General features: G+C 45.5%; 2 protein-coding genes across 8 annotated transcripts in view; both read left to right on the forward strand.

Moving 5' to 3' along the window:
* Positions 1-2629, forward strand: part of LOC113268718 (mitochondrial amidoxime reducing component 2-like) — a 33956-nt gene extending 31327 nt beyond the window's left edge. Inside the window, exon 8 of one of the 2 annotated variants that reach the window (XM_026517294.4) lies at positions 1781-2629. The gene's annotated coding sequence lies outside the window, so the exon portion shown is untranslated. The remainder of the gene's footprint in view (positions 1-1780) is intronic. The other variant, XM_026517295.4, reaches the window with a different exon arrangement.
* A 4178-nt stretch (positions 2630-6807) lies between these two features.
* Positions 6808-18091, forward strand: part of MTARC1 (mitochondrial amidoxime reducing component 1) — a 36900-nt gene continuing 25616 nt past the window's right edge. Inside the window, exons 1-2 of one of the 6 annotated variants that reach the window (XM_026517297.4) lie at positions 6808-8107; positions 8484-11510. In XM_026517297.4, the coding sequence (XP_026373082.2) occupies positions 7821-8107; positions 8484-9159 (963 nt within the window). In that variant the 5' untranslated portion in view covers positions 6808-7820 and the 3' untranslated portion in view covers positions 9160-11510. The other 5 variants (XM_057315580.1, XM_057315581.1, XM_026517296.4 and 2 more) reach the window with 5 other exon arrangements.

The raw sequence follows: 18091 nt of genomic DNA on the forward strand, positions 1-18091 counted from the left end.
CAAAAACAGTCTGCCAGCAATGCCTGACCTGTCGGGCCCATAATCCTGAAACAAAACAAAACAAAATGAAACTGTTTTGATTCCCAGAGGCCTCAGACCTCCCTCTCTCTAGACCCTTCGAACACCTGCACCCGGACTTCATTCAGAGGCCAGTTAGTAGGGCTTATCAATATGTTCTTTTTATTGTATGCGTATTTTCCGGAGGGGCTGAAGCCTTTCCCTACTGCAAGGCTGATGCCCTCATGGTAGCAAAAACCTGTTAAAAAGTGTGTTTTCCGCTTGGGGTCTACCTTCCATGACTTCCGGTGATCAAGCACCCACGTCACTAGACAGAGCGTATGAGCCTTAACCATAACCTTGCAGAATTTGTAGAATTCTAGCAGCATGGAATGAAGCGACCATCTTCTGATCATCATGAGGTCGAAGAAGCTTCCCAGATCCCAGTTTGAAGGATCCTCTTGGTCATAGTTTATAGCCTGGTGACTAGGTATTCTGGAAGCATCATCAGAGGAAGACAGCCCTTCTAGCTCCACTAAGAGAGACCTCTCCTGGTGCTCCTGACCACTGACACTGCTGCCAGTCTAGAAGGTGTTACATCCTGGGGACATGTCACAAAGCAGGAGGCTCTCCATGACACCTGTCCTATACAGACCCTGAAGACCTAGAAATTAAATTAATGCAGAAGAGAAATCATTGATATGGCAGTCGACTTCCTCCACCCAAGACCAAGATCTTGACTTCCTACTTTGAACATAAAACCCTTCTCCTTCTTTTCCGTTCCTTTACTCTGGCCTTAGCTTGGGAAGATAACATTCCATCTCGCAGGCCACTGCTAAGGCTAAACTTACATTGTTGAGTTAAAAGGGACCTAGCAGTGGGGTTTCGTAGTCCAGGATTCACTCCTTTTGACAGGTCCCTGTTTCCCTAGTTAGGAATGAATGTAAACGAGGCTAATTTCCGGGGCGCCTGGGTGGCTCAGTCAGTTAAGCCTCCGACTCTTGATTTTGCTCAGGTCATGATCTCAGGGCTGTGAGATCGAGCCCCGCGTCTGGCTCCATGCTGAGTGTGGGGCTTGCTTAAGATTCTCTCCCTCTCCCTCTGCACCCGCCCTGGTTGTGAGCACACGTTCTCTCTCTCTCTCTCTAAAAAAAAAGGGGGCTGATTTCTTAATTCTTTTTTTTTTTTTAAGATTTTATTTATTTATTTGACAGAGATAGACAGCCAGCGAGAGAGGGAACACAAGCAGGGGGAGTGGGAGAGGAAGAAGCAGGCTCCTAGCAAAGGAGCCTGATGTGGGGCTCGATCCCAGAACGCTGGGATCACGCCCTGAGCCGAAGGCAGATGCTTAACGACTGTGCCACCCAGGCGCCCCTGAAGTCAGACATTTAACCAGTTGAGCCACCCAGGTGCCCCCAGGGCCATTTTACAATTGAGTGTTTTTCTGTAAGTTAGGTTGCTAATGTGGAATTATTGACGTGCGGGATACAGGCGTACGAATACATGTATATACATTCTGACCAATGGCTTTCAAAAGCGCTCTTCCCCTGTGCGCCCCCTCGTGCCCCGTGAGGCAGATCCTGGCTCTGGGCTCTTGCCAGACCTGGGTGGGCTTCTCCGTCTTAACAGGCTGCTTTTTCCCATGAAGGTAATTTGGCGCAGGACATAGCTTATGTTTCCTGCATTTTAACCTCATTGAGGGACTGTTTTGTGAGTGTTTGCGGTATTTATGACCTGTAGGAGAAATAACCAAATAATCAGAGGTCCTTGTCGTTTATTTCAGCAGCCGGGAGGCTTTCTTTAGGATTCTACCGACCGCGGCAACACCATGACCTCGGCGCACCCTTGCTAACCAGCCTGTGGCCGTCTTCACCCTGGAAATGAATCTCCATTTTTCACTTTTTGAAGTTATGCATGTTCCAAATTCCTGCAGGAAAAATATTAGAGGCAATTCAGAAATAAGAAGATCAACAGATTTTAGGTAGTGAGGACTTTTGAAATAGATAAAACTGTCTATGAAATTGTTTCGAATGTTACTAGAGCGATTACACTTCCCAATCCCTGACATTAATGCTGATGAGTAAAGAAAGCTTAAAGAATCAGTTAAAAAGCTGCAAAATATTTTTCTAAGCGTTGACATTTTACTACCTATCATTTGTGTTTTAGGAGGAAGGGGAAATGAGATCACTGTTTTCTGATGTGTGTTTTACATGTTAACACCAATTCCTGTTGTTGGTCTTTACATGGCTGTTGAATCCTGTCACCTTTTTGCTCATGGGTTTTGGAATCAGGTTGTACGTGAGTATGGAAGTTAATTTATAGATCTTGGTTTGGTATTCGACTAGCCTCTGTGAAGCCATATGGAAGTAATCTGTGTGTAACTGCCAGATACAGCGCCTGGAATTCCCAGTATGATGAAGAAAAGATGGGATTTTTAAAAGAATGGAATTTTGAGAGCGGGAGGGAGGAGGAGGAAAGCATGAGCACATTTAAATAATTTTTTTTGGAACAAAGAGAAGTGAACTATTTTGGTATGACTAAATAAAAACCCTCACTGAAGAAATCTGTGGATGAATGAACCCACTTATAATTTTGTAGTTCCTTTAATATTAATAAATGTGAATCTCAGTTGTATTTTTTCTTTGGTGTTTATAAGTCTGCTTTAGGGCTTCTCTCATTTGATATTAGAACTTTGGTCACTGGCTTTCATTTTTCTTTACTCTTTTCTAGTAGCCTAGCAGAGGGCTTGCCTCCAGAGATAGGAGTGGATGCTGCAAACATTACCTCCCGTGGTGGGTGGGGGATGGGAGGGTATCATGAACTACCGGCGGCCCACTGAGGCAGGATGGCCAGTGACCATGAGGAGACTGTCAAAGGAGACTTTGAAGTCAGCCATTGAAATAGAGAAGCAGATTTTTTCCTTTTGAATTTCTGAAGAGAGCAGCGCCTGGCTGGCTCAGTCAGAAGAGCACGTGGCTCCTGAACTTGGGATTGTGAGTTCAAGCCCCAAGTTGGGTGTCGAGATGATTTAAGTGAATAAATAAAAACTAAACTAAACTAAATTTCTGAAGAGAAGCTAGAGAGGGAGATAAACAGAAATGCACAAAATTGAGCGCCCCTGAGCTGTCTTTCTGTGGAGAACGTGGAGAATATGGAGCTGGAGTCCTGTGCCCTGCTAAGGTGTGTTGTTCTCGCTATCTCCCGATGGCACACATCACCATCCACCAACAATTCTCTGTGGGAAGCTAGGTTTACCCCTTCTTTTTCCAGCTCATTCCTGGAAGAGGCGGTCATTGATGTACCGTAACAGTGGAAGTAACCTTGCCCCCTGTGCTCTGAAGACAGTTCCTGGCTTTCACAGGAGTGGGGCAGGGAGAGGGAGACCTGGGGTTGGACCAGAGACTAGGACAGATATACTCTGTTTAGGCCTAAATATCTATGGTGAGGAAGAACGTTCAAAAACAGATCTTCCCTGAGCACTAAAGGCCCAGCGGTGTTGCCACTTGGGGAAAAAGGATTTGCTGTGCTTTGGAGACTCTCCCTTTACTGACGTAAGACATTCTCCATTTGTGCAGACAATTCTGGCGGGGTCTAGAATTGTACTGTTCTAGGCTGACAGAGCCTCTCTCCTTGACCAAACTAGTTAGGCTCCTCTGAAGCCCCTTCTCCACTAGGCCTTGCCTAGCTCAGTTTAGCAAGAATCCTGCTGAATCAGTTTGAGAGCGTCCTCACCCGTGATACCTGATCACTCGTATTAGTGGATTGAGTTCCTCATCTCCACCTTCTACATGTAAGACCTTGGCCTGCCTTCAGCAAGAATCTGCTGAGTCAGTTTAGCAAGAGTCCTCCTACTCTTGATGTTTCCCCCGAAGTAATTTTCCATCCACAGACCCCGTCTCTCTGCATCTTGTCTATAAATCCGCACTTGTCTTTGCTGTGTTCAGAGTTCAGCCCTATTATAATATCTCTATTGCAATTGTCTTATTTTTTTCTTGACCTATAACATTGTATTAGTTTAAGGCATATGATGTTATGATTTGGTGTATGTATGTATATATCATGAAATGATCACAAGAAGTCTAGTTAACATCCATTACCTCACACAGTTGTAATTTTTTTCTTGGGATGAGAACTTTTAAGATGAAATCTCTTAGCCACTTTTAAATTCACAACACAACATTGTTTTGTTTTTTTTTAAAGATTTTATTTATTTGTCAGAGAGAGAGAGCAGGCAAGGGGAATGGCAGGCAGAGGGAGAAGCAGGCTCCCCACCAAGCAAGGATGTGGGACTCGATTCGGGACTCAAGCCCAGGACCCTGGATCATGACCTGAGCTGAAGGTAGACACTTAACCAACTGAGTCACCCAGGCGCCCCCACAACACAGCGTGGTTAACTATAGTCAACATGCTGAGCATTACGTCCCCAGAACCTGTTCCTCTCACAACCGGAAGTTTGGGTCTTTTGACAACCTTCATTTATTTCGCACACCACCCACCCCCTGCCCTTGGCAATCACCAGTCTCCTCTCTGTATCCATGAGTTGTTTTTATTGTTGTTTTTGTTTTAGATAAACATATAAATGAGATCATATGATATTCGTCTTTCTCTATCTGACTTATTTCACTTAGCATAATGCTGTCAAAGTCTATCTACTTTGTCCTGAATAGCAGGATTTCATTTTTTTTTAATAAGGCTGAATAATATTCCATTGTAGGTATACACCACATTTTCTTTATTTGTTCATCTGTCCTGTGGACACTTAGGTTGTTTCCATGTCTTGGCTATTGGAAATAATGCTGCAATGAACATGGGAGCGCGTACATCTTTTCAAGTGAGTGTTTTCTCTTTCTTTGGATAAGTACCTAGAAATGGAATCGCTGGATCCTATGGCAGATCTGTTTTTAAATTTTTGAGGAAACTTCATACTGTTTTCCACAACGGCTACACCAATTTACATTCCCACCAACAGTGCACAAGGGTTTTCTCCACATCCTCCCCAACACTTGTTATCTCTTCTTGATACTAGCCGTTCTAACCTGTAAGGTGGTAGCTCGCTGTGGTTTTGATTTGCGTTTCCCTGATGATGAGTGATGGTGAGCACGTTTTCACGTAACTCTCGGCCATTGTATATCTTCTATGGAAATATGTCTGCTTGGTTATGCTGCTCATTTTCATTTTTATTTGTTTTTAAAGATTTTACTTGTCAGAGAGAGAGAGAGAGAGCACGCACAAGCTGGGGGAGCAGCAGGCAGAGGGAGAAGCAAGCTCCTCTCCTAGCAGGGAGCCTGAGGCAGGACTCCATCCCAGGACCCTGGGATCATGACCTGAGCTAAAGGCAGATGCTTAACCAACTGAGCCACCCAGGCGCCCTGAGTTGACTCTTCTGTACGGTGTAAGATAGGGGTCCGGTTCATTCTTTTGCATGTGACAGTTTTGCCCCTGCCATTTATTGAGGAGACCATCCTTTCCCCTTTGTATATTCTTGGCTTCTTTGTCATAAATTAATTGACCATATATGCATGAGTTTATTTCTTTTCTCTATTCTGTTCCATTGATCCATGTGTCTGTTTTTATGTTGATACTATATTGTTGTGATCACTCTGGCTTTGTAATATAGTTTGAAAACAAGAAGTATGATGCCTTCAGCTTCATTCTTTTTTCTCAAGATTACTTCGACTCTTCAGGGTCTTTTGTGGTTCCATGCAAATTTTAGGATTGTTTTTTTCTCATTTTTCTTTTCTTTTCTTCTTTTTAAAAAAGATCTTATTTATTTATTGGGCAGAGAGCACACACAAGCAGGGGAGCAGGAGAGGGAGAAGCAGGCTGAGTCCAGAGCCCAATGAGGGGCCCAATCCCAGGACCCTGGGATCATGACCCGGGCAGAAGGCAGATGCCTAACAGAGTGAGCCACCCAGGTGCCCTTCTTCTCCTTCTTTCTCCTTCTCCTCCTCCTCCTCCTCCTCCTCCTTCTTCTTCTTTTTCTTCTTCGATTTCGTTTTCAAGTGATCTCCACACCCAACATGGGCTTGAACTCACAACCCCAAGATCAAGAGTCGCACGCTCCACTGACTGAGCCAGTCAGGCACCCTAAGATTGTTTCCCCCCCCTATTTCTTTGAAAAATGCCACTGGAATTTTGGTAGAAATTACATTGACTCTGTAACTTGCTTTGCGTTCTATGGATATTTCAACAATATTAATTCTTCCAATCCATGAGCACAGAACAATTTAGCATTTATTTCTGTCGTCTTTAATTCCTTTGATTAATGTTTTATAATTTTCAGTGTATAGATCCTTTACCTCCTTGGTTAAATTTATTCCTAGATATTTTATTCTTTTTGATATAAATGGGATTATTTTTCTTAATTTCTCTTTCTGATGGTTTGTTGTTATGTATAGAAATGCAACTGGTTTTTGTATATTGTTTTTTTTTTAAAGATTTTATTTATTTATTTGACAGAGATAGAGACAGCCAGTGAGAGAGGGAACACAAGCAGGGGGAGTGGGAGAGGAAGAAGCAGGCTCATAGCGGAGGAGCCTGATGTGGGGCTCGATCCCATAACGCCAGGATCACGCCCTGAGGCTTAACCACTGTGCCACCCAGGCGCCCCTTTGTATATTGTTTTTTACTGAATTCAGTTATTCTAATAGTTTTTGGTGGTGTGTTTTGGGTTTTCTATATATGTGATCATGTTATCTGCAACACAAACAGATTTCCTTCTTCCTTTCTGATTTGGATGCCTTTCATTTTTTCCTTTCCTAATTGCTCTGCTAGGACTTCCAGTACTCTGTTGAATAAAGTGAGAAGAGTGGACATCTTTGTCTTGTTCCTGATCTTAGATGAGCAAAAGTCTGGAAAGAAGTCTTCCTTATGTCTTAGCAAGTGTCAGAGTAATTATTTAACAGTCTGGCACATCAAACAGGAGCCTAAGACTCTAACCCTGATCCTGATGGCTGACCTTGTTGTTTGAGACTGACCTGATTTGAAAGAAACAAGTGACTAAGGTCAGTGCCTGCCCCGTCGGTGGACATTCCCATCTGCCCTGAAGCAGCCTGGGGATCTTGGGCCAGTACCCGCCTTCCAAACTATGACCCCGGCAATGCTGCCAGGAGCGCACCGCGCCCTAAGCCCTGTAGAGGGCGCTTTCCGCCGCCCAGTGCTGCTCCGACCTGCGGCTGGGAGAGCCCGAACTACCGACAGCTCCTCGCCAGCCTCGGTTCGCGGGCCCTGGGCGCCTGGCCTCATCCGTCCGCCCTGATTCCCACTCCCGCAAACTCCCTCGTCCCGCGTGGCAGGCGGGGAGGATGGCGGAGGGCAGCGGGACGCTCCGTGCCAGCCACGTTGTGCCCACCGGCGCCCCATTATCCCCAAGGCGGGGATCTCCTGGCCGCCCGATTTCTAATTTAGATAGAAATCACGCTTTGTCCTGCAACTGTGGTATCTGTGACCGCTTTAGGTTTAATAAAAACCCACACATACGTAAAGAAAGAGGTCACTCGTAGCGAGCGTGGGGGAGGGCGCACGGCCTTGCAGTCGGAGGCCGCGGAAGGCGGAGGAGGCTGTGGGGCAAGCGCCCGGCCGAAGCGGAGCCACCACCTCCCACCGCCGGCGCCCCAGGGGCCACCCCTCAGGGAAAGGCCGCGGTACTCGGAGCGGCCCGGAAGGGGTTCGGGAGCGGCCTGCCCTTTGGGCTCCGGGCCAAGGGTCGCACCTCCCCCCCGGCCCCAGCGGCTGCCGCGCTCCGGCCGGGTGACGGATGACCGCTGGGCGTCCGTGGAGGGCCCCGCTGCAGCCGCCGCCGCCCGCTCCCGGCCCGCTCGGCTATGGGCACAGCCGCCTCGTCGGCTCTAGGCCGCCTCGGCCTCCCCGCGCCGCGCCTCCCCGCGCCGTCCCGGCCCGCCTGGCTCGGAGTGGCGGCACTGGGACTGGGCGCCGTGGCGCTGGGGACGGTCGCCTGGCGCCGCGCGCGGTCCAGGCGGCGCCGGCGGCTGCAGCAGGTGGGCACCGTGGCGCAGCTCTGGATCTACCCGGTCAAGTCGTGCAAGGGGGTGCCGGTGAGCGCGGCCGAGTGCACGGCCTTGGGGCTGCGCAGCGGCCACCTGCGGGACAGGTAGGGCCGGGCCGGGCGGGGTGCGCGGGGTGGGCTCCGGCCGCGGGCGGGAGCGGGGCGGGCTGCAGAGTCCGCCGGCGGGTCCTTCCTGCCCTTACAAAGGGGCAAGGACAAAGAAAACGGGGGGCTATTACCTCCCGACAGAGGACCCCAGGGGCCCGGGACCCTGGGCCTCTGTGTCGCGACCCAATTCCCGGAGACAGCTGTATTTCCACCTCCCACGGGCGCTTTCACCCCTGCGCTCCTGCCCAGGAGTGCTTTTGGCGCCCAGGTGTCCGCCAGTGCGCAAACGGGCTCCTTTAACTCCATCTAGAGGAGGCGACGAGCGTCCGGGGATTGGTCACCGCCACATTAGCTTTATTAACTGTCTCTGCAGAACTTGGGGCAACTTGGGGCCTCGGAGCCTACCCCTCAAGGAGCGCACCAAGGCGGAGCGCAGAATCCTAAGGACAGCTGTTGCGGCTGAAGCTTCTCGCAGCTGGGAAAGGGCTAGTGCCCGTGCTCCTTCCCCTCATTCTCGCAAGCCGCCGTGCGTGGACGGGGAAACCGAGTCCCGCGCCCCCCAGCGGGGGAACCCGGACCCTTGTTTTCTTCCGCACGCGGGTGCTGCGTGGAGAGGCCTGTTATTAAGGCCGGGTCTGGGTAGTCGCGATCCTCGCGAATGCTTGGGGTTCAGGGAGGGCGGCAGAGGCCCGGAGCGAGCGGCTTTGTTCTCCTCCGGGTCTGGCGTCAGGCCAGCCCGGAGCCTCATTGTAAGGCTGTGCTTCGAGCTCTTTCCTCCCACACGGGCCCTCACGGCTCCTGCAGGGAACACAGAAGGGAGGGGGGCTGAGGTTTTCCCGCCTTGCAGCTCCCGGCACAGAGCAACTCACAGCATAGTGAGGGGTGAGCTCTGCCTCTGCTTCAGGAAGGCAGCCAAGAGTCCCAGATATTTCATGGTTTGTACGGAGTCACTAACTCGGCAAGATGGTCGAATTTATCGAATTCGTTTTGTCGGCCCCAGAGGCAAAGGGCCTTATCATTTTACTGTATGGACTGGGACTATTTACTGAGCTCATATATTAATAAATAACAATCAGACACGATCTTCGTCCACCCACTTCCACGAAGTGTCATCGGGAGAAGCAGACAAAGGCTCACGGGACTCAGTGTGACAAGTGCCAGGGAGCACAAGGAAGGAGCACCAGAAACCGCGGGGGGTGGGCGGGAAGGACCTCATAGCTTGAACTGAATATTGAAAAGTAATTATGAACTTTCCGGGCAAGTCAATGGGGAGAGGAACATTCTAGAGAGAGCTGGGTAAACACCCGGAGGGAAGGAATGCTGGGGGAAAGGTGAGTGCTCTCTTAGGGAATGACCGGAAGGAACTGAAACCAGGCAGGTATGTCTACACCAGTGTCCCGTGCGGCGCTACTCACAGTGGCCGAAAGGTGGAATCAACCCCAACATCCACCCGCAGATGAACGACAAACAACATTTCCACACGATGGACTGTTGTTGGGCCACAAAAAGGAACGGAGTTCTGATACATAGATAAATCTTGAAAGCATTATGTAAAGTGAAATAAGCCAGACACAAAAGGACAGATATATGATCCTTATTATATGAAATAGCTGTAGTAGGCAAATTCACAGACAGGAAGTGGATTCGAGTTTACCAGGGGCTCAGGGGGGAGGGGGGAGGGGGAGTTATTGCTTAATGGGTTCAAAGTTTCTATTTGCGATGATGGAAGAGTTTTGGAAATTGCTAGTGGTGGTGGTTGCATAACGTTGTGGAGATACTTACTGCCACTGAATTGTGCACCTAAAATGATTAAAAACACATAACAAAAAAATATCCGTTCTCTGTTGATGGACAACTTGGTTGGTTTCCACCTTTTGGCGTTGTGAATAACGTGCTGTGAACATCAGGGTCCAAGTGTCTGTGTGAGGCCCTGTTTTCAGTCCTTTTGGATATACCTAAGAGCGTGCCAGGCATCTTATGTTGTAGATATTTTACCACAATAGAACAATTGAAAAAGGCTGGCCTGCGTGAGGGCCCAGGGAGTTGTGAGTGGCTGGGAGGGCAGCTGGGTTATGCTTTGCCGAAGAGTTAGGGTTTTATCCTGAAAGCAGGAACCAGGGAGGGATTTTTCATGAGGGGGTGACATGATTAGGTTGGTGGTTTTGAAAGATGAGACTGCCAGGGTGCCCAGCTGGCTCAGTGGGAGGAGCCTGTGACTTCGATCTTGGGGTCGTAAGTTCGAGCCCCCCCATTGGGCATGGAGAGGACTTTAAAATATTAAAAACAAAAGAAAGATCCGACTGCCATCAATACCTGGAAGAACTGTTACACGAAGAAGAATATTCCTGTGCCTGTAGGAAGGATTTGGAGCAGGGCAGAGCTCTGTCTGGGTCCAGGAGGAGGACCGATAAACGGGCAGTTCAGGAAAGGGGCTTCCACTAACCTTGTTTTTCTAGTGCAGCTGAAACATCTCGACCACGATGACCCGCCGGAGGTCATACAAGGGAGCTCTTTCACAGCCGCCCACGATTACCAGCATGTTATGTTGATGGACCCCAACAGCACAAGCTCACTTCTAGAACTGTAATCACTTGATCCAGGGTGAATTGAAATTACCAACATGTCAGTATGTTTCCCTTCCTCAGTAGCTGAGAAATAGCCCATACCAGTTACTCCCCACCTCCCACCCCTGACCAGTTTTCTAGTCTCTTATTTCTCCATTTATCTTTTTTTCTGGGAAGTGCCTCTGCGTCAGAGTATTGCACCAGAAAAAATTTTGGCCCTAGTAACGAGACCTTTGAGCAAATTGCAGCATTCACTGCCCTGAATATTGAAACCTTAATTTTTTAAAAAGGCAGGGGTGGATTTGACAAGGTGTAAGTGGCATCGTATGCCGCGCCACTGAACTCCGTGCTCTGAGCACAACAGAGCGACAGTCTTGTTATTTCACTGCCGGAGCCCAGGGCCTACTGTGTGCCAGGCACGGTGCTTCCTTGTGCCCTTAACGTCTTTCTGGGAAATAGTTTCTTGTCATCTCTTTGGGGCATGTTTAATGAAGGTGGTCAGAATTCCTGGCCGTTGAGATGAAAACATAATAACATCTTTGATTTCTGTGTCATCTAGGAGCTCAAAATATTCTGAAGATTATACACACACACACACACACACACACTCACGGGATGCTTGACTGGTTCCTCAACCCTTTGAAATTAACAGACTCAGTCTTGCTGTGCTGCTGAGTTGATGTTTGGGATGGACAGATAGACACACACATAGACACACAGACTCACACACACCAGGCTGACAGGGGACAAAATCAAAGAGGACAGTGTATGGGAGAAGCTCCCACAGAGACTGGCCATCCGTCACGGTGGGCCCCGCGTATCTTGTGTTTTGAACATGGCAGGTTTTGGCTTGTGATCAACGAGAAGGGGAACATGGTTACGGCTCGGCAGGAGCCTCGTCTGGTCCTGATTTCCCTGACTTGTGAGGGCGATGCCCTGACCCTCAGTGCGGCCTACACGAAGGATCTGCAGTTGCCGCTCAAGACACCTGCCACGAACGCGGTGTACAAGTGTAGGTAAGGAAGGGGTCGAGACAAATCACACCACCAGAGGAGGAAGGACAAAGATGGGGTGGGAGTGACAGTGGACAGTGGGAAGGGGTGGGATGAGATGTACACATTACCATCACTTGTCCTAGTACGCCTGGAGAGACTGGGAACCTTCCAAATCCGAGTTAGGAAGGGAGTCGCAAATGTTTTGGTGAACTGTGATGGTTAGTACCAACGAAGGGAAGTTCTAAGGTAGAAAAGACAGGTGCACCCAGGAGAGGGATCTGTCCTTCCCGTGCCCGGGGGTCTGTCCGCACGGTAGTGAGGGTGGAGATTTCAGCCAGGAAGGGCTTGGGCAGAGGCTCTTTCCCCAACATTAGAAGGGCTGCAAGGAAAATTCAGTCTAGGAAAACTAGCTTTGCTTCTGAGAACTCATATCTCAAGGTGATTTTTTTATTCCATTAAGGGGAAATTAGAATTTGGTTTAATTATACTCTTGTCATTGTTTCTACATCTTGAATTAATGCATTGTGAACGCGGAATGGAGTCCGTAACCTATCACAGAAAATAACATCACATCAAAAAATGCAGATCCGAGTTAGCTGAAAAATATCTAAAGACCCCAAAAAGTTTATAAGATGCAATACCCATCTAATTTCTGTAATATTTTAGAGTTTCAGGCATAATATGTTCTTATTTTAATTTGATGTTTTTAAAATTATAAATGTAATGCATATTCATAGTTGAAAAAATGGAAAATACGAAAAGGAGCAAACAAAAACCTGTGAGATAACTGTAAGTAGTATTCTGATGTTTTTTCTGTCTTTGTAGTTAATATTTTAAAAGAAATAATAGAAAAATCAGAGCCTTGAATATTGCCATATACTTGATATGTTGAGTAGCTTTTCATATTGTTAAAAATCTTCAAAAATAACAATTATCACGTTGGCCTAATATTTTATTCTAAGTGAGTGTCCTGTAATGCATTTTAACATGTTCCCATGATTAAATATTTGGATTGTTTTCCATTTTTTCCAGGTGTGAAGAAGAATGTGACAAATACCTTGGTGTAAATCTTTGTCAAAATGCTAATTATTTCCTTAGGGAAGAATGTTTAGCAGTGGTTTTGCTAGAAACAAGGAATGGTAGACTTTTGATACATGTTGCTAAATAGTTTTGCAGACCTGTTACACCAACTGTGTGGCTACCAGTATTTTATGGGCATCTCTGTCTAATTGCATTCTGACCACTACTGTAAAAACATTTGGGCATTCTTATAGGAAAAAGGTGGCCATTTCTTGTTGCTTTAATTTGCATTGTATTTATTGTCTGAGAAAAACTTTTTTTTTTACCTTTTTTTTTTTTTAAAGTAGGCTCTACACCCAACATGGGCCTTGAACTCACAACCCCACGATCAAAGAGTTGCATCCTTCACCGACTGAGCCAGCCAGGTGCCCCTGAGGGAAAGTTTTTACTATGTCTGTTGCAATTTGGATTATATATTTGCTCCTCATTCCTCTTTGTTTGCCATCACTAGGTATCTACCCATACTTACTTATGGTTATTTTTCCCACTAAATTATTGATTCATTTGGAATTAGGTGGAAACTTTTTTCATGGCCCCATACAGAATCTTTGGTCCACACTCAAAGACTAAACAAGAGCATGTTTGGAAATTGCAAAATGAGAAGGTTTAGACATGTTCCAATAGTTCACAGACTCTTAGGGCGAAGATGTCAGGGACCTTTTGGACCTGGGTTTCCTTTGGGAGCCAGGGCCATTCTCTTGTGAAGGAGTTGTAACTTCAGCCCTCAGTCTCCCAAAGATTTCTGATGAATCTTGGGGCCCTGGGGTCAATTTCAAAAGGTCACAATCATAGCCAGTACACCTGTTTTTTACTGTTGAGGTTGTTGCTTGATTTTCTTATAAGCCATGCTAGCCACTAGCGGGATGCAGAGAATTAGGGCCATTATATGGATTTCAGGCAAACAGCCTCAAACCATGCCTATATTATCTTTGTCAAAGGTTTTAGAAACATTTGGATTTTTTTTGGCTTGGATTTTTTTGGGACAGTGTGTCAGTGGAACGTTGGACCCCATGGCACAGCTGAGGCTGCTCAGAACATAGGAGAAATGTGGGAAGAGAACAGAAGAAGGCAGAGAACAAATTGTGCTAATTTAAGGGCCTCATATTGTGGAAATTTATGAATCTTGTCTACTGAAGGCAGTTAGTAAAGACTGAGGAGATAACTCCTAGTCAAATATGACAACAGCAACACAAAACCCCGAGGAACATGAAAAGTCAATGAAACATGACATCACTGAGAGAGCATAGGAACCAAGTAACCTATTTTGAAGACACAGAGATGTGTGATTTACCCAATAAAGCATTCAGATAGCCGTTTTGAGGAAATTCCATGAGATACAAGAAAGCATAGACAATTCAGTGAAAACAGGAAAATAATAAATATGGACAAAGTGAGAAGTTAAAGAGATAGAAATGATTAAAAAAAAAAAAATGAACCAAAGAGAAATTCTGGAGCTGAAGAATACAATGAATGAAATGAAAAATGCAATAGAATGTTACCAAGAGCAGCGTGGGTCCAGCAAACAGGGGAATCTGTGGGATTAAGAGCAGATCTTTGAAATTGTCCGGTCAGAGGAGAACAAATTAAAGAGAATGAAGAGTGAAAAAAGCCGATGTGCTCTATGGATTACCATTAAAAGAAACAACTGGTGAATTATTGGAGTTCCAGAAGAAGAAGAAAAGTGGAAGGGGCAGAAAACTTACATAAAGAAGTAATGGCTGAGAACTTCCTAAACCTGGGAGACCTTTGCATCTCCAATTTCGTGAAGCTTATAGGTCACCAAATAAATTCAACTTAAATAGAGGCTCTCTCAGACATGATAATAAAACAATAAAAGAATCAAAGAAAAAGAATCTTAAAAGCAGCAAGAGACAAGAAGCTTGTAACTTACAAGGGATCCCCCATAAACGTATCAGCCGACTTCTCAGCAGAAACCTTACAGGCTAGGAGAGACTGGGAGGATGAACAGTATTGCCAACCAAGAATACCCTCTCTGGCAAAGTTAGCCTTTAGAAATGAAGGACAGATAAGGACTTTCCCAAACACAAGCGGAGGGAGTTCATCTCCACTACATCTGCCTTACAAGAAATGCTAGAAGAAGTGCTTCAAGCTGAAAGGAAAAGATGCTAATTAGTCAAATGAGAGCATATGAAAATGTACAACACACTGATAAAGGTAAGCACAGAATTGGGACACATGGCTGGCTCAGTTGGTAGACACGTGACCCTTGATCTTGGGGTCATGAGTTTGAGCCTCACGTTGGGTGTAGATGACTAAAAGAGATAAATAAATATATAATAAACAGAGCATCAAATTCGGAATACTCTAATACTGACATATGTGGTGCGTTCGTCACTTTAGCATAATAGTTAAAGGACAAGAGTATTAGGACTATAGCTACAATAATTTGTTAATAAATATGCAGTATAAAAACAGGTGAATTGTGACATCAGAAACATAAAAGGGAGTGGGAAGTAAAAGAGCAGGGTTTTTATAAGAGATCAAAATTAAATTATCAGCCTAAAATAGACTGTTATATATATATATATATATATATATATATATATATATATATATATATATATATATATATATATATATATAAATGTTTCAATTAAACCTTATGGTAACCACAAAGCAAAAAACTGGCCATTGGAATCAAAAGATAAAGGGAAGGGAACCGAAGCATTCCACTATGGAAAATCATCAATTTACAAAGGAAGATAGAAAAAGAGGAAGAAAGGAACAAGGGAATTACAAACAACTAGAAAATAATAAGGTGGCATTAATTGGTCCTTAGTTATCAGTACTTTTTTTTTTTAGAGAGAGTGCATGCATGCACACAACAGCTTGGGGGGGGCGGCAGAGGGAGAGGACGAGAGAGAATCTTAAGCAGGCTCCACGCCCAGTGCAGAGCCCGATGTGGGGTTCAGTCTCACGACCCTGTGATCACGACCTGAGCTGAAAGCGAGAGCTGGATGCCTAACCGACTGGGCCACCCAGAAGCCCCTAGTTATCAATAATTTATGGAAATGGATTAAATTCTCCCATCAAAGGCACAGAGGCTGGATGGATAAACAAGACCCACAACTATGCTGCCTCTACGAGACTCACTTCAAATTTAGGGACACACATAGGCTCTGGGTGAAGGGTTAAGGAAAGATATTCTACACACATGGAAACCAAAAACCAAAAGAGAGCAAGGGTTGGTATATTTAATCAAACAAAATAGATTTTCAGTCAAAGATTGTAATGAGACAAAGAAGGTCATTATATAATGAAAAGGGATATTCTTTTTTTTTTTTTTTTTTTAAGATTTTATCTATTTGAGAGCCAGAGAGAGAGAGAAAGAGAGAGAGCACAAGCCAGGGGGAGGGGGGTGGGTGGGGAGGGGGAAGCATACTCCCCACTGACCAGGGAGCCTGATGGGGGCTCAATCCCAGGATCCTGAGATCGTGACCCGAGCTGAAGACAGACGCTCAACCAACTGAGCCACCCAGGCGCCCTGAAAAGGGATAAATGCATCAAGAAAATGTACCAATTGTAAATATATATGCCCCCCACCTTGGAGTTCCTAAATATATTAAGTAAATACTAACAAAAATGGGCAAAACAGCAATAGTCGGGACCTTGGTATCCCACTTTCGACGATGGATAGATCGTGTGGAGAGAAAAATCACTACTGAAACGTTGGCCTTGAACCATACTTCACACCAAGTGGACCTAACAGACATTTACAGAACATTTTCTCCAGCAGCAGCAGAATACACCGTCTGCTCAAGCAGACAACGAGTCTTCACCAGCATAGGTCCTGGGATAGGTCACAAAACAAGTCAGCAAACCTGGAAGACTGAAATCATATCAGATATATTTACAACCACAATGGCATGAAACCGGAAACCAAAATAGGACGCAAGCTGAAAAGTTTACAAACATACAGAAATTGAACAATACACTTCTGAACAACCAGTGAGTCAAAGAAGAAATCGAAAGGGAAATTAAAAAAAAAAAAGTCTTGAAACAAAGAAAAATGGAAACACAACTTACCAAAATCTGTGGGATGCCGCAAAAGCAGTTCCCAGGTTTTTTTAATGCTGACATTAAAAAAAAAAAAGATCACAAAGAAATAGCCTAATTTTATACCTCAAGGAGTTAGAAAACACGCTAAGCCTGAAGTTAACATAAGGAGGGAAGTAACAAAGATCAGAGCAGAAATAAATGAGAGGCTAGAACAATAATAGAAAAGACCAACAAGGGGGCGCCTGGGTGGCACAGCGGTTAAGCGTCTGCCTTCAGCTCAGGCCGTGATCCCGGCGTTATGGGATCGAGCCCCACATCAGGCTCCTCTGCTGTGAGCCTGCTTCTTCCTCTCCCACTCCCCCTGCTTGTGTTCCCTCTCTCGCTGGCTGTCTCTATCTCTGTCGAATAAATAGATAAAATCTTTAAAAAAAAAAAAGAGCAACAAAGCGAAGAGCTGGTTTATTTATTTTTATTTTTAAAAAATTTGGGGATGGTTGGCGCACGTAAGAGCTGGTTTTCTGAAAAGATACAATTGACAAACTTTTAGCTAGGGGCATTAAGAGCAATGAGAGCAGACTCAGATAAAATCAGAAACGGAAGAGGAGACATTAAAGCTGATAGCACAGAAATACAAAGGATTATAAGAGACTGCTGTGAAGAAAACTCACTTGAAATAACTGGGGGAAAAAAACCCCAAAACAAAACTAGAGTACTTACTACCATCTACTGAGAACATCCGAAACCTGAGAATCGTTCTGGGGACCTCGTATAGATGATCCCTGATGCTCGTAAGAAGGTTGTGATTTTATCCCCATTCTATAGATGAGAAAGCTAAGGCACAAAGTGAGAAATATCCCCAAGGTCACCGAGCTAGTCCTTTGTGGGAACAGGGCGCACTCCCCAGTAGGTCTACCTGACGCTCTCCTCTTTCCCAAACTTCAGGCATTTGCACAGCCGTGCGTTATGCTGACTCTCGGGCATACGGTTGAGCCCGGAGCAACACAGGTTTGAGCTCTGTGGATTCGAACATGCAGATGTTTTTCAATAAATACAGTGCAGTCCTGTAAATTTATTTCCTCTTCTTTACGATTCTCTTAATAACATTTTCTTTTCTTTAGCTTTATTGTAAGAATACGGTAGGTAATACATGTAGCCTACAAAATATGTGTTCATCACCTGTTTATGTTATCCATAAGGCTTCTGGTCAACAGTAGGCTCTTGTAGTTAAATTTTTGGGGAGTCAACACTTATATGTGGATTTTCCACTGCATGGAGGGTTGACACCCCTAACCCCCGTGTGGTTCAAGAGTCAACTGTATTTA

This window comes from Ursus arctos, unplaced genomic scaffold (genome assembly GCF_023065955.2).
Source record: "Ursus arctos isolate Adak ecotype North America unplaced genomic scaffold, UrsArc2.0 scaffold_2, whole genome shotgun sequence".
NCBI classification, from domain to species: domain Eukaryota; kingdom Metazoa; phylum Chordata; class Mammalia; order Carnivora; family Ursidae; genus Ursus; species Ursus arctos.